Source organism: Ictidomys tridecemlineatus, chromosome 2 (assembly GCF_052094955.1).
Source record: "Ictidomys tridecemlineatus isolate mIctTri1 chromosome 2, mIctTri1.hap1, whole genome shotgun sequence".
Classification (NCBI taxonomy): Eukaryota; Metazoa; Chordata; class Mammalia; order Rodentia; family Sciuridae; genus Ictidomys; species Ictidomys tridecemlineatus.
The window spans coordinates 71,340,331-71,363,807 of record NC_135478.1 but is presented as its reverse complement, the minus strand read 5'-3'; the positions used below and the strand labels follow the sequence as shown (position 1 = coordinate 71,363,807).

Sequence of the window (23,477 nt, the reverse complement as noted above, 5' to 3'; positions counted from 1 at the left end):
GTGAAGTCCTGTTATGTTTCCCAGGCTGGCCCTGAACTTTTGGGTTTAAGCAACCTTCCTGCCTCAGCCTCCTGAGTAGCTGAGATTATAAGTACATGCCACCTAGAAAGAATTTTGATGAGGTTTAAGATTTTTAGTACTCTCTGGACTAAAATGGATATGTCAACACAGCAACTTTGTTGCCTTTCTGAGTGATCTTACCAGTGTCTCTAACCAGTAGTTAGTCTTGACAAGTTGTACTCCTGGGTGCCTTCACCTGCAGCTCAGCACACTCTTTTTCATCCCTTCTAGGATGTGGAACACAAACCCAATAGAGGACTAGATGCATGCACAGTGACTACATACAGTCTATACCACACTTCTCAAGGGTTATGCACACTCTGTATTCCTACAGAATAAAGGATCAAACCAAGTCCTGAGAGGAGAGTTTTTAAATACCTGATACCTACCTTCCCTCTATCCTTTTTTTCTTTTATTTTGGCATAACTATCCTCTTGTTTTTCAATATCTCCCCTTTATCAGAGAAACGGTGTTTTAGAGAACTTAGATAGATAAGCAAAGACAGAAAGCATCACCCAGTGCTCATCATCCAAAGAAGACTGCCTCACTGTTTCAAGCACTGTGGCCCAAGCCTTTAGTACTATGCCTAGTTGTCAGCTCATCCCTTATAGTGTGGGCACTCTTTGGGGTCTGTATGCTGAGTTTCTGAGTGTTGCTTGGTTTCTATTTACTAAAATTCTTTATGCATAATCACCAAGTCATGAGAGTTCAAATACATCAAATAGTAAATTACCAATTTTATTTCTTAAAGGCGGGATATAATGGATACACTTAGTAGCTGACTTGTGGATTTGGATAAACTAAGGTAATAGAATAAAGCATGTTAATTCCAAATTTCAAAATATTATGTGATTATTGAAGAAAAACAAATCAGAAGACAAATAAGTAATGAACAAAGTGAACTTCTCATACAACCTTGGTCAAACAGGTTTACATTAAATACTCTATGTCATTGGGGCTGAGGATGTGGCTCAAGCGGTAGCGCACTCGCCTGGCATGTGTGCGGCCCGGGTTCGATCCTCAGCACCACATACCAACAAAGATGTGGTGTCCGCCGAGAACTAAAAAATAAATATTAAAAATTCTCTCTCTCTCTCTCTCTCTCTCTCCTCTCTCACTCTCTCACTCTCTCTTAAAAAAATAAAAAAATAAATAAATACTCTATGTCATGTATTTATCTCCAATTTCTGCACTATGCATTTATCTCCAAATTTAACCGAAAATAGCAATACATGTGATTTGATCATATGCCCCCATCTTTCAGATTAAGAAATGATGCCTCAATCACAGTGAGATACCACTGCACCCATTAAGATGGTCGTTATTTAAAAAATAAATGAATAAAAGGAAAAAAGTGTTGGAAAGGACAGAGAAATTGGAACAATTTTGTGTAGCTGACAGAAATATAAAATGCTGAAGCCTCTTGGAATACAGCTCAGTGGTTCCTCAAGAAATTAAATGGAGAATTACAATATGATCTAGCAATTCCACATTTAGGAGTATATTCAAAAAAATTGAAAGCCAGGTCTTGAAGAGATACTTGTATATTCATGTTCAAAGCAGTATTATTCATAACAGCCAGAATGTGGAAACAACCCAGTGTCCATCAACAGATGAAAGGATAAATAAAATGTAGTATACATATAATATGGAATATATTATGTAGTCTTAACAATGGAATTTAAATGAACTTACAACACATGATATAACATGGATAAAATATTAAAAAGAAAAAAGACAAAAGGACAAATATTTTATGATTTCATTTGTATGAACTATATAGAATAGGCAATTTCATAGAGATAGAAAGCAGAATGATGGCTGCTAGAAGCAGTTCCCTTTTGGGATGATAAAAATATATAGTGATGTTGGTTGCACAATTTTGTGAATGTCCTCTCCTTTCTTTTTTTTTCAGTACTGGGGACTGAACTTAGCACATACCCAGCACTTTTTATTTTCTTTCTTTCTTTCTTTAAAGAGAGAGAGAGAGAGAGAGAGAGAGAATTTTTAAATATTTATTTTTTAGTTTTTGGTGGACATAACATCTTTATTTGTATGTGGTGCTGAGGATCAAACCCAGCGCTGCACGCATGCCAGGCAAGCGTGCTACTGCTTGAGCCACATACCCAGTCCCAGCCCTTTTTATTTTATTTTGAGACAGGGTTTCACTGATTTGCTCAGGCTGGGTTTGAACTTGTGATCCTCCTAACTCAGCCTCCTGAGTAGCTGGGATTATAGACATGTACCACCACATCTAGCTCTATGAATCTTCTTAACATCACTGAATTGCACATTTAAAAACCTAAAATGGTAGATTAGTGTTCTATCTGATTTGTGAGGGGTAAAAATTTGCTCCCAAGATGTGGGCTCTCTGTTCACCTCACAGATTGTTTCTTTTGCTGAGAAGAAACTTTTTAGTTTGATTCCATCCCATTTATTGATTCTTGGTTTTAATTCTTGTGCCACAGTAGTCTTATTAAGGAAGTTGGGGCCTAATCCCACATAATGAAGATTGGGACCCACTTTTTCTTCTATTAAACACAGAGTCTCTGGTCTAATTCCTAGGTCCTTGATCCATTTTGAGTTATGTTTTGTGCATGGTGAGAGATAGGGATTTAATTTCATTTTGTTGCACATGGATTTCCAGTTTTCCCAGCATCATTTGTTGAAGATGCTATCTTTTCTTCCAGTGCACGTTTTTGGCACCTTTGTCTAATACAAGATAATTGTAATTTTGTGGGTTAGTCTCTGTGTCCTCTATTCTGTACCACTGGTCTACCAGTCTGTTTTGGTGCCAATACCATGCTGTTTTGTTACTATTGTTCTGTACTATAGTTTAAGGTCTGGTATACCAATGTCACCTGCTTCACTCTTCCTGCTAAGGATTACTTTAGCTATCCTGGGTCTCTTATTTTTACAGATGAATTTCATGATTGCTTTTACTGTTTCTATGAGGAATACCATCGGGATTTTGATCAGAATTGCATTAAATCTGTATAGTGCTTTTGGTAGTATGGTCATTTTGATAACATTAATTCTGCCTATCCAAGAGCAAGGTAGATCTTTCCATCTTCTAAGGTCTTCTTTGATTTCTCTTTTAGGGTTCTGTAGTTTTCATTGTATAGATCTTTCACCTATTTCACTAAGTTGATTCCCAAGTATCTTATTTTTTTTTTTTTTGAGATTACTGTGAATGGGATAGTTTTCCTCATCGTTCTTAGAGGCTTTGTCACTGATATACAGAAATGCCTTTGATCTATGGGTATTGATTTTATATCCTTCTACTTTGCTGAATTCATTTACTAGTTCTAGAAGTTTTCTGGTGGAGTTTTTGGGTATTCTAGGTATAGAATCATATTATCAGCAAATAATGCTAATTTAAGTTCTTCTTTTCCTATACATAACCCTTTGATTTTTTTATGTAATTGCTCTGGCCAGTGTTTCAAGAACTATGTTGAATAGAGGTGGTGAAAGAGGACATCCCTGTCTTATTCCAGTTTTCAGAGGGAATGCCTTCAATTTTTCTCCATTTAGAATGTTGTTGGCCTGAGGCTTAGCATAGATAGCCTTTACGATGTTGAGATATGTTCCTGTTATTCCTAGTTTTTCTAGTGTTTTGAACACAAAGGGGTGCTGTATTTTGTCAAATGCTTTTTCTGCATCTATTGAGATGATCATATGATTCTTATCTTTAAGTCTACTGATGTGATGAATTACCTTCATTATTTTTTGTATGTTGAATCAACCTTGCATCCCTGGGATGAATCCCACTTGATCATGGTGCACAATCTTTTTGATATGTTTTTGTATTAGATTTGCCAGAATTTTATTGAGAATTTTTGTATCTATGTTCATGAGAGATATTGGTCTGAAATTTTCAAAGCTAAGCACCAAAAAAACCCAAATAACCCAATTGACAAATGGGCCAAGGACCTGAACAGACACTCTTCAGAAGAAGATATATAATCAATCAACAATATATGAAAAAATGCTCATCATCTCTTGCAATCAGAGAAATGCATATCAAAACTACTCTAAGGGGCTGGGATTGTGGCTCAGAGGTAGAGTGCTTGCCTAGCACCTGTGAGGCCTTGGGTTCGATCCTCAGAACCTCATAAAAAAAATAAAATAAATATGTGTCCACCTATAAGTAAAAAATAAATATTAAAAAAACTACTCTAAGATATCTCATTCCAGTCAGAATGGCAGCTATTATGAAAGCAAACAACAATAAGTGTTGGCGAGGATGTGGGGAAAAAGATACACTCATACATTGCTAGTAGGACTGCAAATTGGTACAGCCAATATGGAAAGCAGTTTGGAGATTCCTTTGAAATCTGGGAATGGAACCACCATTTGACCCAGCTATCCCTCTCCTCGGATTATACCCAAAGGACGTAAAAACAGCATACGACAGGTTCACAGCTACATCAATTTTTATAGCAGCACAATTCATAATAGCTAACTGTGGAGCCAACCTAGATGCCCTTCAGTGGATGAATGGATAAAAACATGTGACATATATACACAATGGAATTTTACTCGGCATTAAAAGATAATAAAATCATGGCATTTGCAGGTAAATGGATGGTGTTGCAGAAGATAATGCTAAGTGAAGTTAGCCAATCTCCAAAAAACAAATGTCAAACGTTTTCTCTGATATAAGAAGGCTGACTCATAGTGGGGTAGGGTGGGGGGAGCATGGGAGGATTAGATGAATTCTAGATAGGGAAGACTGGTGAGAGGGAAAGGGAAGGGGCAGGGTATTAGCAAGGGTGGTGAAATGTGATGGACATCATTATCCAAAGTACATGTATAAAGACTTGAATTGGGTGTCAATATACTTTATATATAAACAGATATGAAAAATTGTGGTTTATATGTGTAATAAGAACTGTAATGCATTCCGTTATTATGTATTTAAAAAAATAAAATCAATAAAACTAAAAAAACCTTAAAAATGGTAAACTTTGTTATGTATATTTTACCACAATGAAAAAGGGAAGAAAGGAAGAAATTATATTCCCAGTTGTAACTGTTTCCTTGAATGTTCTGTACCCTGATTTCCTGAAAAACCTTGGAGGAAAACGATTTTTTGCCTACTGAGAAGCATAAAAATAAACATCTGGAACAAGTATAACCCAGTTCAAAACCTCTGTGCTCAGGTCTGTACATCCCATACAGAGGCACAGCAGGTACCCTGCCCCTTGTTACTAGCCTAGAGATGTCACTTGCCTGGGGTGCATGGATCAGATTCATTTCCAACAGCTGGGTCTGGAGGTGCCCCTCAGCTGGGTGATCATTCTTCAAGATGTCCAGCAAGAAGGAAGTACACTGCTGAATTAAACTGTTTTCCATGAAAACGTCCACAATCTGCAAAGATCCAAGCCATGTTTTCACTCAGAGAAGGAACTGTTTAATTTTCCTATTGAAACAGTTTTTGAGATAGAATCTCATTTAAAAATTCAGTGATTGAATTTTCTTTCCTTTGCATTTTCTTATATTTCTGAAATTCAAATAATTCATATTATTAATCCAAGGGTAATTTTGTGAAATTATATCACCTACGTTATACTCAACAACCGGCCATTTTAATAGAGTGGATTAAAGGCAGTTGTCTTTATAATACATGGGAGCCCCCAGAATCTGAAGTGATCCAAATAATGTTAATCAAATTGTAAAGGAATTGGGGCTGGGATTTTAGTCAGTGGTAGAGCACTTGTCTAGCAAGTGAGGCACAGGATTCAATCCTTAACACCACATAAAAATAAATAAATGAAACAAAGATATTGTGTCCATCCACAACTAAAAATTTTTTAAAAATTGTAAAGGAAGCTAATACCTGGGGTATAGCCCATTCACTATCATTATGTTATGTTATTCACTATCATTATGTGGGAAAATGCACATTTACTTAGACACTTATTACAGTTAAACAAATATTAATTTAAAACAATTAATAAAACTTAATAAGAGGTGAAATATAGGTAATAAATTTAGCAACTGTGTAACGTTTTTCATACTTAAAGTATAAGAGGAAATATATATACTTGGATTTTTTTTTTGGTACTAGGGATGAATCCAGAGGCACTTTACCACTATGTAACATCCCCTAGCCTTTTTTTTTTTTTTTTTTGGGGACAAGGTCTCAACTAAGTTGCTTGGCAATCTTCCTGCCTCAGCTTCCCAAGTCCTTTGGGATTACAAGCATGCACTGCCATGCCTGGAAAAAGTGTGTGTGTGTGTGTGTGTGTGTGTATATATATAAATATTTTTATAGTAGATGGACACAATATTTTAATTTTATTTTTATGTGGTGCTGAGGATTGAACCCAGGGCCCCACATATGACAGGAAAGGACTCTACCAACTCAGCTACAGCCCCAGCCCAAAAGTTTATGTTTTCAAAAAAGTTTAAAAAATATGAAATATAATCAAGATTTCACCTAGACACTTCTTTCCCATTGAGATCTAAGTAAATTTGGCTCAAACCCCTTATTTCATGATCTCCAAAATATCTGCAGATTCCCAGATGCACAAATCCAATTATAATTGTACATATCATTTCTAGACAGGTTGTTGGTTTTACTGTTCTGCTTTATTACACACTTCTTGAATGTATTTTACTGAAGGCGATTTGAAATGTGTTTATACCTGAATATTAAGTAAGTTATACTAAAACTCAGGGCAATTAGACAGCCAGAATATGCAAGTCAGGAGACTTGTCTGCACTTTCCATTGTATTTGGGTGGGGTTCAGGTTATTTGTCAGAAAGAAATAATCAGGTAGTAATGGAATGGAATAAGGGATGGAGGGCTACCATTCTTAACTAACATCCTCACATCCTATTACTAATCCCAACAAAAAGAAACAAAATCCTCTCAGTTTGACACACAAATCAATAAATATTATCAATACTTGAATGACAAGTATTCAAATAATAAAGACAAGCTCTCCTAGTGTATTAGATTTTTTTAAAACTAAAAGAATAAGAACAAACCAAGAAAATCACTGAATTGTGATAACAGAAAGCCAAATGAAAGGGAATCTTCTTGATGGCTACAAAAAGTCCTAAAATATCTGGAACAACCCATGCTCACCTGGTTAATGTTGGCCAATGGCTCCTCATCCTGCACTAGCATTTGGGAAAACTGCAGGCCGTGTTCTGGACTGATCCTCATCACACTCCTCAGCAAAGAGATCCAGTCTGGGATATAACCAACCTGTAAGTGAGGGAACACCAATCAGGAAAAGTAAGTAAAAATGCTAGGCATTAAAAAAAGAAGTTTATCCTCTAGTTTTTGTTTATAAAAAAATGACTATCAACATTAGCATGTATATGTACCACTCCTTTGCCAAATAAAATGTCCAATTAAGTGAAAACTGATCCCATGTATATGAGATGCAATTAACTAAGAAAACAACATGGACCACAGAGAAGTAACCCAGGTTGGTGTGCAGGCACAGCACTAGCAAGTGCTGACAATTTTGACACATGGGAATAGGATCTGAAACCCCACAAACACTGATTTGACATACAGATGGTACAGGGGGAAGAAGGATGGAGAAGTAGTAAGAGAAAGATAAAAATTATAAGAAAGCTTCTGACTGTAAAATAAGACAGGAAAATTAAAAAAGTTAATAATAAAATATTATTAATATTAATGAATGCCAGATGCTAACAGCAGTACTGATAACTGTTGTACACCAGAGCACTCACCCCACATAGAAGGCATTTTATAAATGACACAATTGGCAACCACCCACCTGCACATGGATTATCTGTGCAGTGATGATGAAACATATATTACCTTTTTGGAATACAGCACAATTTTTTGGAATTGGCCTGTTTCTGCAAAACACTGGATAACTTTGCTTGGTACATTTGCCCGAAGGTACACACTCAGAGCCAGTATAGGGTCAGCAGTTTTGACCAAATCTCCCAGTTCCTCTGAACACTCTAGCTATACATGCCAAAAGACAAGACAACATTAGGATTAGAGAAGCAGGGCAGCTGCAATCCATTTTTCAAACTATTTTGGGGTTGTGATTTCACCTTATCTTCTTTCAGCCACTTCTCTAAGAGTTGCTTGCGCCCCTGCTGAAGAACTGGCCGGCAAAGCTCTAAAGATTCAAGTTTATTGAGCTGACCCTGGTCAAGCAGGATTCCAAAGTACTGGAGCAAAGGAGAGGCTTGGCCAGGCTGGGCAGGTATACTTTGGAACTTCTGGACTGTATCACTGGTACGCAGAATTCCCTGATAACAAATGAAAATATAGCTTATTTGTAATCACAGGGCATCCCTTCACTCAATTTGCTCATATGAAACAAATTTTTGCCAATGGAATTCTACAGTGACTTGACATGGACAAAAATTCCTCTACTAAAGTTACTGCTTCTACCTCCATCAATAACTAAGTAGAGTGGGTCTAAGTCCTAGGGCAACGTCACGTTTTGGATCTTACTTGTACCTTACCAGGCTACAGTGAGAATTAGGCCTCTAACTTGGTATTGAAGTTCTACACTCACTCAAATTTAAAAAACTTTCAGTCCCATTAGAAATGGTTTGTTTAGGAGCTGGAATTGTGGCTCAGTGGTAGAGTACTTGCCTAGCACATGTGAGGCCTGAATTTGATCCTCAGCACCACATAAAAATAAATAAATAAAATAAAGGTATTAAAAAATAAAATAGTTTCTTCAAATCCACTTGGAAGACAGGAAGAAATCTTTAGAGGAGAAGTAACTTGAAAACCTTTATTTACTCAGAAGTAAATCCAGTCCCAGGAAAATGTATCCTAAGGAAATAAACCAAACTATTATTCTCTAGAAGAGTGAAGAAAGTCCAGAATAGGACTGTCACTAAATAAAATAGGTATAGTTACCCTATTTTTTATAATTTTATATTTAATGATTAGGTAGTATCAGTGAAAAATTCAAGTCACCAAAAGACAAAACTGTACCTGAGCTAAGATTCTGGGTAAGAAGTATTTATGAACACAGCAATAACAGAAAAACAATAAAGAATAAAATGGTGGAGCAAAATTTTGTCTGTTTCCATTACTGCTATGCCATTAGTAAAACATTTAAAATAATCAAAAAGCACACTAACATAACACTAATATATTCCAATAGTGTAGTGAAATGCTTTCATGTTTTATTTTACCCTCAAGGTTGGGTCCTAAAACTTCAGAATGGCATACAGTGTTCAAGTTTCATTACCTTTGGTGCAGATGCTGCTACTTTGGCGGCTTCAGCATAGTTCCCCTGTGCAAAGGAGGTACTGAATTTTCTTACAAATAACTCCTCTGCCCCTGGCAGGTTACTACGAACAGCCAAACGCAGACCCAGGTCTGGATTCTGAAGCACATTGGTTGCGTAATTCACAATGTTTTCTTCCTCAACACAAACTGACAGCACCTATAAGAACCCACCAAGTGAGACCAGTTCCCCTGGGGAAATGCCCCATACACACAGTCTGTCACATTCCCTCATGACACTGTAATGTTTGCCAAATTCCCAGACTCATGTTGAGCGTGCTTGTGATCTTGGTCCTAACATAAAAAGATGCAAAGGAGCCAGGTTCTTAATGGTAACAAAGTAGAATCACCCAGCAAAGTGATAGCATGGGATTCAATGCAGCTGTTCAAAATACTATGAAAATGTAAAGTCATACAGGAACTGATCATAATGATGTGTTCAGATCTATGCCAAAATGACTTGCTTGATTTTCACTGATGAGTACTCCTTACAATTTTTCTGTTAAGGTAATTCTTAAAAAATTGATTTTCTTCTCTTTTTAACTTTGGTTCAGAAAGGTTAACTTCAACAGCATAGTATCTGCTTTTTCAACCTTCTCCAACTAACAGGTGCTTGGTATAAAGATGTATGCGGTGCATATTAGAACTGCTGCTCCACTGGCAGATGCTTCACACAGGAAGTAGTGGCTCTCCTGTCAGAATCAATGTTGTGTTAGGAATGGTGCTGGCTGAAGAGAGGAAATGATGATGTGAAGGAGAAGGCAGACATGGGTATAAGTTTAATAACAGGAGTTAACAACACCTGATCACAAAGCTCTAGTCCTTACTATGGGGAAAAGGTGGGAAATTAAACCTCAGAGTTACATACCTGTCCTTTTTTGTTGACACCAATAATCCCAGAGGTTAGTTCATGTGGAACAGTTACAAAGATTGTGTCAGCGCTAATACGGTTCATGTAGATGCACACAGCAGACTCTAAATCATACATATGTAGGTAGCCGTACTTTGTGATCAAATATATAACACCATGTTTGGCTCCAATCTGTAAGAAGGCAGAGTATGATGGGTTGGAAAAAGACAAAGCCACATAAGAAAAAAAGAGCTCACGAATGATAAATGGGATCCCAGAGATTCCATGGCTGAGATCATCAATGGGAGTAATGAAACCCTGAGAAATGGATTTCAAGTTCTTCTCCATGAGACCTAGGTTTATTTTGCCCAATCACTCTCAAACAAAGGTCAAAGAAAATCAGCCGATTCCATATATATTTCAGGTAGACACATTCTTTCCCCAGTTTCTTTCCACACCCCATTAAGCTTCAAGTTCATAAAAGATGGGGAAAGTTCTGGATAAAGACCCCTAATACTGACTTCACTTTCCAATCTACCTTCCATTTCCACTTACTAATAACCTTTGCCAAATGCCATTAATAACACTCAGGAGGAGAGATCCAACATGGCAGCAGGCGTGGAGAGATCAAGTCTCTGACCTCTTCAGCTACGCGGGCATAGGGAGTCGTAAACCGTTTAAACGCTTTTTTCTCAGGATCACTAGGCAATGCTGAGCTGACGTGGATCTGGGGCGAACAGTCTGGGCCTCTCAGAACACACACTGAGCCCGGATCGGCTGAATTCAAGCTCCCATTCGCCTGTGTCTTGCAGACAAACCTCTGTGACTCAGCACTAAATGATCCCGCTGAAACAACTGGTCGGACCTTCTGAACCTGCGGAGGTTAATACCAACCGAGCCTTCATAGGCAGTGGCCACAGGATTGAAATGGAGCTTGGGACAGCCAGTCAGGACCCACCCGTTGCATTGGTCACCTGGCAAAGGGAACGAACTGTCGCCATTTGCATGGGATACCACCATGGCAGAGAACTGATGTCACCAGAATGCGGCAAAGGAGATAACTTCATTGAAACCGGCGGTGACAGCGTCAAATAAATTTATAGGAGTAAACAGTAACTCAGCAGTCAAACAGAACAAGAAGTAACATGAGCAGCATGAAAAAGCAAGGAAGAAAAGGAGTACAAACAATGCAGAACAGCCTAAATATTCAGGAGGACCTAGAGGCATTAGAAAAATGGCCAAATAAAGAACTCAAGGAATACCTTAGACAGATGGAATGGAATCTTAAAGAGGATATGAGACAGCAAATTCAAACAGTGAAAGAACACATTGAAAATGAATTACATAAACAGATAAAAGAAGCAAATAAGCATCTTTATCAGGAGATAGAGATTATAAAAAAATCAAACAATAATTCTAGAAATGAAGGAAACTATAAACCAAATTAAAAACTCAAATGAGAGTATCACTAACAGAGTGGAGCAAGTAGAAGCCAGAACGTCAGATAATGAAGACAAAATATATCATCTTGAAGAGTCTAGCCAACTCAGAAAGGCTGGTAAAAAATCACAAGAAAAACATCCAAGAGATATGGGATAACATAAAAAAACAAACTAAAGAGTCATCGGGATAGAGGAAGGTATAGAGGTTCAAACCAAGGGAATAAGCAACCTGCTGAATTAAATAATTATGGAAAACTTTCCAGAAATAAAAAAGGAAACATATATACAAAATGTCGATGCATACAGGACACCGAGCATACAAAATCACAGTAGACCAACGCCAAGACACATTGTTATGAAGATATCCAATATACAGAATAAAGAGAAAATATTAAAAGCTATAAGGGAAAGGAGGCAGATTACATTCAGGGGTAAACCAATAAAGTTAACAACAGATTTTTCATCACAGTCGCTGAAAGTGAGAAGATCCTGGAACAACGTATTTCAAACACTGAAAGACAATGGATGCCAACCAAGAATTTTGTATCCAGCAAAATTTAGCTTCAGTACGACAATGAAATAAAAATCTTTCATGATAAACAAAAGTTAAAAGAATCTGCAGCCAGAAAACCAGCACTGCAAAGCATCTTGATCAAAACACTACACGAGGAAGAAATGAAAAACAATCACCAAAACCAAGAGTGGGAAGTACCTCAGTAAAGACAGAGTGCGGGGGGAAAGCTAATCATGGAGAAACAAACTAAATTTTTTAAAAAAGATAAATAATCAAACATGGCTGGAAGTACAAACCATATATCAATAGTAACTCTAAACGTTAATGGCTTAAACTCTCCAATAAAGCGACATAGGCTGGTAACATGGATTAAAAAAAACAAATCCAACAATATGTTGCCTCTAGGAGACACATCTGATTGGAAAAGACATACACAGGCTGAAGGTGAAAGGTTGGGAAAAAATATACCACGCACACAGTCCTCGTAAGCAAGCAGGGATGGCCATCCTCATATCGAATAAAATCGACTTCAAGACTAAGTTAATCAAAAGGGATAAGGAAGGACATTATATACTGTTAAAAGGAACCATTCACCAATAAGACATAACAATTATCAATATTTATGCACCAAATAAGGGTGCTTCGACGTTCATAAAACAAACTCTCCTCAAGTTCAAGAATCAAATAGACCACAACACAATAATTATGGGTGACTTCAACACACTTCTCTCACCATTTGACAGATCCTCCAAACAAAAGTTGGAAAAAAAACACTATAGAACTCAATATCACAATCAATAACCTAGACTTAACTGACATATATAGAATATATCAACCATCATCAAGTTGATACACTTTTTTCTCAGTAGCACATGGATCCTTCTCAAAAAATAGACCATATATTATGCCATAGGGCAACCCTCAGTAAATATAAAGGGGTGGAGATAATACCATGCATTTTATCTGATCATAACGGAATGAAACTGGAAATCAATGATAAAAGAAGGAAGGGAAAAATCCTACATCACATGGAAATGAACAATATGTTACTGAATGATCAATGGGTTACAGAAGACATAAAGGAGGAAATCAAAAATTCTTAGAGATAAATGAAAATAAAGACACAACATATTGGAATCTATGGGACACAATGAAAGCAGTTTCAAGAGGGAAATTCATTGCCTGGAGGTCATTCTTCAAAAAAAGAAAAAACCAACAAATAAATGAGCTCACACTTCATCTCAAAGCCCTAGAAAAGGAAGAGCAAAACAACAGCAAATGTAGCAGAAGGCAAGAAATAATTAAAATCAGAGCGGAAATCAATGAAATTGAAACAAAAGAAACTATTGAAAAAATTGACAAAACTAAAAGTTGGTTCTTTGAAAAAATAAATAAGATCGACAGACCCTTAGCCATGCTAATGAAGAGAAGAAGAGAGAGAACTCAAATTACTAACATATGGGATGAAAAAGGCAATATTACAACAGATGCTACAGAAATACAGAAGACAATTAGAAATTATTTTGAAAACCTATATTCCAATAAAATAGAAGATAGTGAAGACATCGATAAATTTCTTAAGTCATATGATTTGCCCAGACTGAGTCAGGAGGATACACACAATTTGAACAGACCAATATCAATGGATGAAACAGAAGAAGCAATCAAAAGACTACCAACCAAGAAAAGCCCAGGACCAGATGGGTATACAGTGGAGTTTTACAAAACCTTTAAAGAAGAATTAATACCAATACTTTTCAAGCTATTTCAGGAAATAGAAAAAAAGGGAGTTCTTCCAAATTCATTCTATGAGGCCAACATCACCCTGATTCTGAAACCAGACAAAGACACCTCAAAGAAAGAAAACTACAGACCAATATTTCTAATGAACCTAGATGCAAAAATCCTCAATAAAATTCTGGCGAATCGGATACAAAGGCACATCAAAAAAATTGTGCACCATGATCAAGTAGGATTTATCCCTGGGATGCAAGGATGGTTCAATATACGGAAATCAATAAATGTTATTCACCACATCAATAGACTTAAAGATAAGAACCATATGATCATCTCGATAGATGCAGAAAAAGCATTCGACAAAGTACAGCATCCCTTTATGTTCAAAACATTAGAAAAACTAGGGATAACAGGAACTTACCTCAACATTGTAAAAGCTATCTATGCTAAGCCTCAGCCTAGCATCATTCTGAATGGAGAAAAATTGAAGGCATTCCCTCTAAAATCTGGAACAAGACAGGGATGCCCTCTATCACCACTTCTATTCAATATAGTTCTCGAAACACTGGCCAGAGCAATTAGATGAAAGAAATTAAAGGCATAAAAATAGGAAAAGAAGAACTTAAATTATCACTATTTGCGGAAGACATGATTCTATACCTAGAAGACCCAAAAGTGTCTACAAAGAAACTACTAGAACTAATAAATGAATTCAGCAAAGTGGCAGGATATAAAATCAACACGCATAAATCAAAGGCATTTCTGTATATCAGCGACAAAACTTCTGAAATGGAAATGAGGAAAAACACCCCATTCACAATATCCTCAAAAAAAAAAAATACTTGGGAATCAACCTAACAAAGGAGGTGAAAGATTTATACAATGAAAACTACAGAACCCTAAAGAGAAAAATAGAAGAAGATCTTAGAAGATGGAAAAATATACCCTGCTCATGGATAGGCAGAACTAACATCATCAAAATGGCGATATTACCAAAAGTTCTCTATAGGTTTAATGCAATGCCAATCAAAATCCCAATGGCATTTCTTGTAGAAATAGACAAAGCAATCATGAAATTCATATGGAAAAATAAAAGACCCAGAATAGCAAAAGCAATTCCAAGCAGGAAGTGTGAATCAGGTGACATAGCAATACCAGATTTCAAACTATACTACAGAGCAATAGTAACAAAAACAGCATGGTACTGGTACCAAAACAGGCGGGTGGACCAATGGTACAGAGGACACAGAGACTAATCCACAAAGTTACAACTATCTTATATTTGATAAAGGGGCTAAAAGCATGCAATAGAGGAAGAATAGCATCTTCAACAAATGATGCTGGGAAAACTGGAAATCCATATGCAACAAAATGAAACTGAATCCCCTTCTCTCGCCATGCACAAAAATTAACTCAAAATGGATCAAGGAGCTTGATATCAAATCAGAGACTCTGTGTCTGATAGAAGAAAAAGTTGGCTCCGATCTACATATTGTGGGGTCGGGCTCCAAATTCCTTAATAGGACACCCATTGCACAAGAGTTAATAACAAGAGTCAACAAATGGGATTTACTTAAAGTAAAAAGTTTTTTCTCAGCAAGAGAAACAATAAGAGAGGTAAATAGGGAGCCTACATCATGGGAATAAATTTTTACTCCTCACACTTCAGACAGAGCCCTAATATCCAGAGTATACAAAGAACTCAAAAAATTAAACAATAACAAATAACCCAATCAACAAATGGGCCAAGGACCTGAACAGACACTTCACAGAGGAGGACATACAATCAATCAACAAGTACAGGAAAAAATGCTCACCATCTCTAGCAGTCAGAGAAATGCAAATCAAAACCACCCTAAGATACCATCTCACTCCAGTAAGATTGGCAGCCATTATGAAGTCAAACAACAACAAGTGCTGGCAAGGATGTGGGGAAAAGGGTACTCTTGTACATTGCTGGTGGGACTGCAAATTGGTGCGACCAATTTGGAAAGCAGTATGGAGATTCCTGGGAAAGCTGGGAATGGAACCACCATTTGACCCAGCTATTTCCCTTCTCGGACTATTCCCTGAAGACTTTAAAAGAGCATGCTGCAGGGATACTGCCACATCGATGTTCATAGCAGCACAATTCACAATAGCTAGACTGTGGAACCAACCCAGATGCCCTTCAATAGATGAACAGATAAAAAAATTGTGGCATTTATACACAATGGAGTATTACGCAGCACTAAAAAATGACAAAATCATGGAATTTGCAGGGAAATGGATGGCATTAGAGCAGATTATGCTAATGAAGCTAGCCAATCACTAAAAAACAAATGCCAAATGTCTTCTTTGATATAATGAGAGCAACTAAGAACAGAGCAGGGAGGAAGCGCAGGAGGAAAAGATTAACGTTAAACAGAGACATGAGGTGGGAGGGAAAGGGAGAGAAAAGGGAAACTGCATGGAAATGGAGGGAGACTCTCATTGTTATACAAAATTACATATAAGAGGTTGTGAGGGGAATGGGAAAAAAACAAGGAGAGAAATGAATTACAGTAGATGGGGTAGAGAGAGAAGATGGGAGGGGAGGGGAGGGGGGATAGTAGAGGATAGGAAAGGTAGCAGAATACAACAGTTACTAATATGGCATTATGTAAAAATGTGGATGTGTAACCCATGTGATTTTGCAATCTGTATTTGGGGTAAAAATGGGAGTTCATAACCCACTTCAATCTAATGTATGAAATATGATATGTCAAGAGCTTTGTAATGTTTTGAACAACCAATAAAAAAATAAAAAATAAATAAAAAAATTAATAAGCAAAAAAAATCACAAGAAAACCTGAAGGTTATTTAAAAATTTAAAGTTATTTAAAAGTATGATACTAGCATAGGAAGAGTCAGAGAAAAAGGGAACTTGATTAAGAACCTTGAAATAGAATCTATTATGTATGAGAATGGTAAGTAGCCTAGTAGTGGACTACAAATACTTTAATCAACACATGATATTGATATAACCAGTTAGCTATTTGGGGATGGAGGAGAGAGTAAAGAACTTGGATTATTACCTTACTCTTTAGGTCAAAGTAAATCTCAGATGAGCCAAAGACTTTAAATTAAAAATAATAAAATTAAGGGCTGGGGCTGGGGCTCAGTGGTAGAGCACTCGTCTAGCATGCATGAGGAACTCGGTTCGATCCTCAGTACCACATAAAAATAAAATATAAGGATGTTATGCCCCCCTATAACTAAAAAATAAATATTTTAAATAAAAATAATACAATTAAGAGAGTAATAGAAAAATATGTGTGGCTATTGTGATCATCTTAGGGTACAGAATTATTTTCAAAATATGATAGTAAAGCCATACAAAAATGCAAAATGTATACAAGATGGAATATGCGACCACCTTTTGTTATGACTCGGAAAAATACTTGAAACACACCAGACACTTTAATAAAAGACTGATAAAAAAATGCAAAGATCAGGAAAATTCAATTAATAAGATGCATATGAGAAACCCATTCTGCCTGGACAGAAACCAAGGGAAGAATAAGAAAATCACTGGACACTGTCCAGCTATAAAGGGCAGCACTGGCAGAAGAAATAATCAGCATGGTCATGAGAGCTGCTGACATGTATATGCCTCTGACACATACTTTTATGTCTAAGAATCTATCCTCAGACTTTCTGACTAAGGAATAAAGATGTATGAACTGCAATGTTCCTTGAAGTGATTACAGTAAATACACATCAGTGGGACAATTTGAGAGAGGCACATGCATAGAACAGGTTACCCAAACAATAAAATAAATGTGATTTTACTGACATAGAGCTATCTTTAATATAGTGAGAGACAGAGAGTCATAAAGCAGCAAGGCTAGTATAAAACCATTTTTGTAGGAGTCTATTTGAATATATCTGCATGAATGTATGCATATAAAGTTACCTTAAATGGTGGTTACAACTATCAGTCATGGTAGGTTTTTAGTTGATATTTAATCCTGCTGTTACATTTGATATTGATGGAAATTGATATAAAATATATATTTCTATAAGACAGGAAAAAAACTGATTTCACTTTGGAGGAACAATTACATTCTTCTATCAGGAAACTATTACTAGAAATCTGTCTTATAGAAATGATTATAAATATGAGCAGATATCTGAGAATAGAATAAAAGGAAAGAGCTAAGACATGTCCATCTTACATATATACTGAGATCCCAGTTTTGTTCAGAAAATGTTTATATCTAAGTTATTTACAAAATAAGTAATATGATCTTTGGTGTATTTTATATCATGTTAGTTTATCTACAGAGGACTGTTTTCTTCTTTATACAGTCTTGTACCACAGTAACTACCTAATTTTTTACAATAAAAGGAGAAAGGCCTAAAAGTTTAGTACAAAAACTAGAAAAGTCTCATGCTGTCCTGACCTGCTCTAATGAAGGACTTCTATGAGCAGGACTGTTCCTAAAATCATGCACAAAATTGCAGGTTTCTAAATGGGTTTGAATGAATCAGAGATCTGGGGTGAGAAGGATAATGAAACAAACTGCAGATGACAGTTTCCTATAACTTTATAAATTGCCAAAATGGACATTTTTAGAATGTGAGATATTTAAAGAGCAGCAATCCATACCTGCATAGCCACCGGAAAATCAGTCTGTGCCTCTGGAGGGAAAAACACATCCACAGCTTTCTTTACAAAAGGCTGGTTTCCTGCTGCAGGCTGTCCAACTTCAATTATGTGCAACTAGAAGAAAGATGTTAGTAAATACAAGCAAATGCTCTTGGTGGCAGTCGGATACTAAACAAGGCACAGTGGCGAGCAGAGGTACAAGCTCTGTATGACTAAAGCTAAAACTTACATTGAACAACAGAAGACAATTTCTTTATTGAGGTACTTGTGATTAATTACCAACCTGATTCTCACCAACAGAAAGAACTACTGCCAGAAAACCTGAGAATATTTAGTTCCTGGTTAGTTGAATCACTTCTTTCTTCCCTGGGCTTTGGGGCTGACATGAAGCAAACATTCCAACTAGTATCTGCTTCCTATTTCAGTTCTCTCCAATCATTCAGATATAGCCCAGGCTAATGTGAACCGATTAGTCAATGATATCTCATCTCTGAATGTCAAACTTATGAGATAATTCAACCCACTGTGGTACAGGCCTGAGTTTTTTCAAGGTTATTCATGGAGATGTAAGAATTATTGTAGAACTTAGAGGAGTGTCTGTGGATGAGGAAGTTCCTTCCTACTTGTATTAGAAAGGTTCTAAATTCTGACTTACATAGGTGCCTTCACCATAAATTTCGTTTGAAGAAGAGGTGCTGGGCTGGGGTTGTGGCTCAGCGGTAGAGCCCGCACCTAGCGCGTGCGAGGCCCTAGGTTCGATCCTCAGCAGCACATAAAAATAAATAAATAAATAAAACAAAGGTATTGTTTTACAACTAAAAAATAAATATTAAAAAAAGAAAAGGTGCCAAAGCTAAAACAACTTCAGAAAAAAAAATCACGAGTAGAGTGGATTGGAGACATGACACAACAAGGGTTAGAGGGTGGGTTTCACAGAGGGGGATAGTCTCAATTTGGCCATCAGAAGGAAAGGAAAGAAGGAAAGGTTGGAAATCCCACAGAGGCTTGAGTGGAGAGGGGATACACTGAAAGATGGGCTGGCTGATATGTGGGCATGCAAAGGCTAATGAACTTCTTGCACAAGGAAATTTAAGATAAAAGGTAGTTTAGAAAAACTCTGTGGCAAGACCTATAAGTGAAAAGGGTGGAGCAGGTCTGAGGACCTAATAAATGGTCATTTCCTGAGCCAAATGTAAGGTGATAAGAGCATAGTCACTAAAAGCTTAGACAGATATAAGACTTGCTAAAGGTCAGGTGGTAACAAAATTTGAGAGCTATGGTTTCTTGCTTGGGAGTTAAGAAGGACAATGACATTACCAACAGAAATGGAGGTATGAGAACAAAAGCCAAAGTTTTGGGGAAGCAGTGGGAGAAGGGTGTGATTTTGAACAAGTGACATTTGCCTCTGGGAAGGTTAGCAGTAAAGAACTGATATCCAGGCAAACTCCAATCCACATGTGGAGACTACTGAGTTACTCTTGTAAAGACAGTTGAACTTAGAAAGAATTCAGGGCAAGGAACCCAGGTTGAGAAGGATACTACACCCTGCCTGTAGCAGGGGAGAGAAACAGCCACAATTTTCCACAATTCTTGGGAGATTTACTGTGTGTGATGGGGGATGCGGGAGCTGAGTGTGACTCAGGTCACTGTGGAAGGGCCTGCCCCAGTAGGTTACTACTAGCCCCTCTCCAACCTTGCTTGCTCCCCCAGGAGAGTGTCCATCTGAAATCTGAGTTCAGGAGATTGCTGAGCACACCAGGCTTCTAAGTGAACTCATTCTGGAAAGCTCTCATCTCTAGGGAGCTCAGTGGGGCAGATTCTGCTACTAAAATGGAGGCCTGTCCCTCCCCAGTTCCATCTGTGAAAAGATGGTAAGCCTAATTCTGAGGTGATATGGTAGCAAGCTCTTGTACTATATAGCTAAAGCTGGTGTATTTAATTAGCTCTTTTAGCAATGAGGCTGACATTTTACCTGATTCCTACTTCTCTACTAGTTCTCAATTGAGGAAGCATGAAGTATGCTATGCCACAATAACCAAAATATCTAAAGAAGTGTGTTTCAGATGAACAAGTTTAGGAAGCCATATAATGACTTATAACTCATCTTTGAGAATCCTTTCAGAGCTAATGAACAATCCAAAACAATGATTTCAGGAAGTATTTTTTGACAAGAGTCTTCTAGGAATAAGAACTTTATTTAGAAGCAGTGCCCCGCTGTCTCATTAAACCCCAACAGAATCCCAGGTCTCTCTAATGTCATGAGGTATAGGACACCTCCTCACCACTTCCCATGACAGCCTTTCCAAACAGAGTCTGGACATACCCTTTGCTATATAAAAGTCAACTGGTGGGCTGGGGTTGTGGCTCAGCGGTAGAGCATTCGCCTAGCATGTGCAAGGTCCTGGGTTCGATCCTCAGAACCACATAAAAATAAACAAACAAACAAATAAAGGTATTGCAACTAAAAAAAAAAAAGTCAGCTGGCTCCTGGGTAATTTCTTGCCTCTCTACAGCTTCCTTGGGACCTCATCCCCATCCCTACCACAACCACCAGGATGGAATCACACCTTAGGTGGTGTGAAAGGCATACCTACCTTATGGCAAAGATGGCACTGCAATGGTTTCACAACTATCTCTTCCACGAGACTGATGCATGAGAGCAGAAACTGTGCCTCACATCCCTTTAAGGCCCATCTCAGTACAATCTAAGAGGAATTCTAAGGGAAAGGGGCTAAGCTAACTTGAGGTTACTAATTTTATGCCAAAGTTGCTGCCACACTACTGAAATAAATGTTGCATGAGTGGCTCTAAACCCTGCTATGAGTCCTCATTTATACAGGGACCTGCAGGACATGTCCCACTTTCAATTGTACTCATACAGACTCATGACCCTGATTTCTGACACTTTTCTAGGAGGAAGACAAAGTAGAGTGGATCTTACCTTGCCTCCTGTGGAACTGCGTACAGCAAAGCAGAAGAGAGTGACAGGCTTGGTATTCCCTTCTATCTTGAACTCTGCAAAGGCAGCAGCATGGCCTTCTATGGGTTGTGAAACCTTCCTCTCCACAGAATAGAGCTGCATTGCTCCAACCACACGGTTTTGCTAAGTAAAGATATTTTGTGTTGAAAGGAAGAGAAAACAGATAAACAAGCAATTCTGAAAACAAATGTTCCTAAAATGAAAGTCTCATACATTGACTTATTTCCTATAATAAATTATAAATCTACTAGCTATTTAAAATGCATGATACGCCAAGCAAAATCAGCCCCCAAAAGTCAAAGTTGAATGTTTTCTCTGATAAGTGGAAGCTAATCCAAAATAAACGTAGGGGGAAGAAAGAAGGAGAAGGAGAAGGAGAAGGAGAAGAAGAAAGATCAGTGAAGTAGACAAAGGGGAATAAAGGAAGAGAGGAGGAATGGGATAGACAGTGGAATGAATCTGACCTAAATTTCCTATGTACATATATGAATATACCATAATGGAGCTCACCATTGTGTACATCAACAACACATTAATTAAAAAAAAACTATAGGTAAGTAGCAGAAAGATCAGTAGAACCGAGGGAAGGACAAAGGGGGAAGGTGAAAGAGGAATTACTGAATTAGAATATTATATCCTGTGCTTTTATAATTATGTTGAAATTAATCCTATTATGTATAACTAAAAAGAACCAATAAAAATAAACACATGATCTATACTCAAAGGACTTAAAAACAGCATACTACAGGGACACAGCCACATCAGTGTTTATAGCAGCACAAATCACTATAGCTAAATTATGGAACCAACCTAGAAGCCCTTCAATAGATGAATGGATAAAGAAACTGTGGTACATATTCACAATGGAATTTTACTCAGCATTAAAAGAGAATAAAATCATGGTATTTGCAGGTAAATGGATTGAGTTGAAGAATTTCACATAAGTAAGTAAGTCAATCCCCCAAAACCAAAGGCTGAATGCTTTCTCTAACATGTGGATGCTGATCTAGAATGGGGGTGGGGGAGGATGGGAGGAATGAAGGAACTTTAGATAAGGGAAAGGGGAGGGGATGGGAGGAATAGAGAAACTTTAGATATGGCAAAGGGGGGGGTAAGGGAGTGGGCATGAGGTAGGAAAGATGGTGGAATGAGATGGACATCATTACCCTAAGTACATGTATGAAAACACGAATGGTGTGACTATACTTTGTGTACAATCCGAGACATGAAAAATTGTGCTCCATATGTGTACTATGAATTGAAATGCATTCTGCTGTCATGTATAAAAAATTAGAATAAATAAATTTTTTAAAATTATGCTAGAAATAGTTTACAGAATAAACATCAGTAACATGATGGAATGCAGTAGATAATGGGCCAGATTCCAGTTAGAATTATTTGATTGAAAGTTCGGATTTCTTTGTAATCTATTTCTTTCAGTCTCAGGCCTACTTCTTCTGCCTTATACTTATACCAACCTCAAACAACTTAATCATTCCCCTCTAATGTTAGACCTGTAATTTCAGCCCCTGAAGCTTACCTGAGCTGAGATGCCAATAAGGAGCAGCCACTTCTGGTATTCATCAGTTCGGTAGTGGATCATCTGGCACCTAGCCAGACTAGCATGCCTATCAAACATCTTCATGGGCTGGGAGTCACCTTCCATGTTCCAGTGGTAGACCACGGTCTCAGTCACCAAGGCAATAGTGTTCACAGAGATCCATTTCCAAAATAACACCTCTTCTGCCATAGTATGAGACTTCATTTTACTTTTCAGCCCAATATTAAAGATTTGAAGAGTCTTCCCAGCTAGTATTTGATATTATAGAGATTAGAGAAAAATAAATTAAAAATAGAAAAGGCAAATTCTTATCCACTTAATTCTGAATCCTTTTAATATTACTCTAAATTGTAATATTTAAGTTAATCTGATTAACAAGAAAAAAGGCTGCCTGAGTAGTAATTGACCATATTTTGATGTCTAAATATTAAAAAGAACTTTCTA

General features: G+C 37.3%; 1 protein-coding gene across 6 annotated transcripts in view; it reads right to left on the bottom strand.

The window, feature by feature from the left end:
- The window catches only part of Cltcl1 (clathrin heavy chain like 1), a 94,391-nt gene that overhangs the window by 48,893 nt on the left and 22,021 nt on the right, over nt 1-23,477 (bottom strand). For 5 of the 6 annotated variants that reach the window (XR_005736097.2, XM_078038771.1, XM_021732691.3 and 2 more), the window contains exons 3-11: nt 23,013-23,281; nt 21,434-21,595; nt 18,493-18,606; nt 10,185-10,358; nt 9,279-9,476; nt 8,116-8,316; nt 7,871-8,023; nt 7,160-7,282; nt 5,296-5,433 (exon numbers count right to left, since the gene is read on the bottom strand). Coding sequence is in view for 5 of the 6 variants with exons in the window: in XM_078038771.1 (XP_077894897.1) it covers nt 5,296-5,433; nt 7,160-7,282; nt 7,871-8,023; nt 8,116-8,316; nt 9,279-9,476; nt 10,185-10,358; nt 18,493-18,606; nt 21,434-21,595; nt 23,013-23,281 (1,532 nt within the window). In the remaining variant the exon portion in view is untranslated. The remainder of the gene's footprint in view (nt 1-5,295; nt 5,434-7,159; nt 7,283-7,870; nt 8,024-8,115; nt 8,317-9,278; nt 9,477-10,184; nt 10,359-18,492; nt 18,607-21,433; nt 21,596-23,012; nt 23,282-23,477) is intronic. The other variant, XM_040291034.2, reaches the window with a different exon arrangement.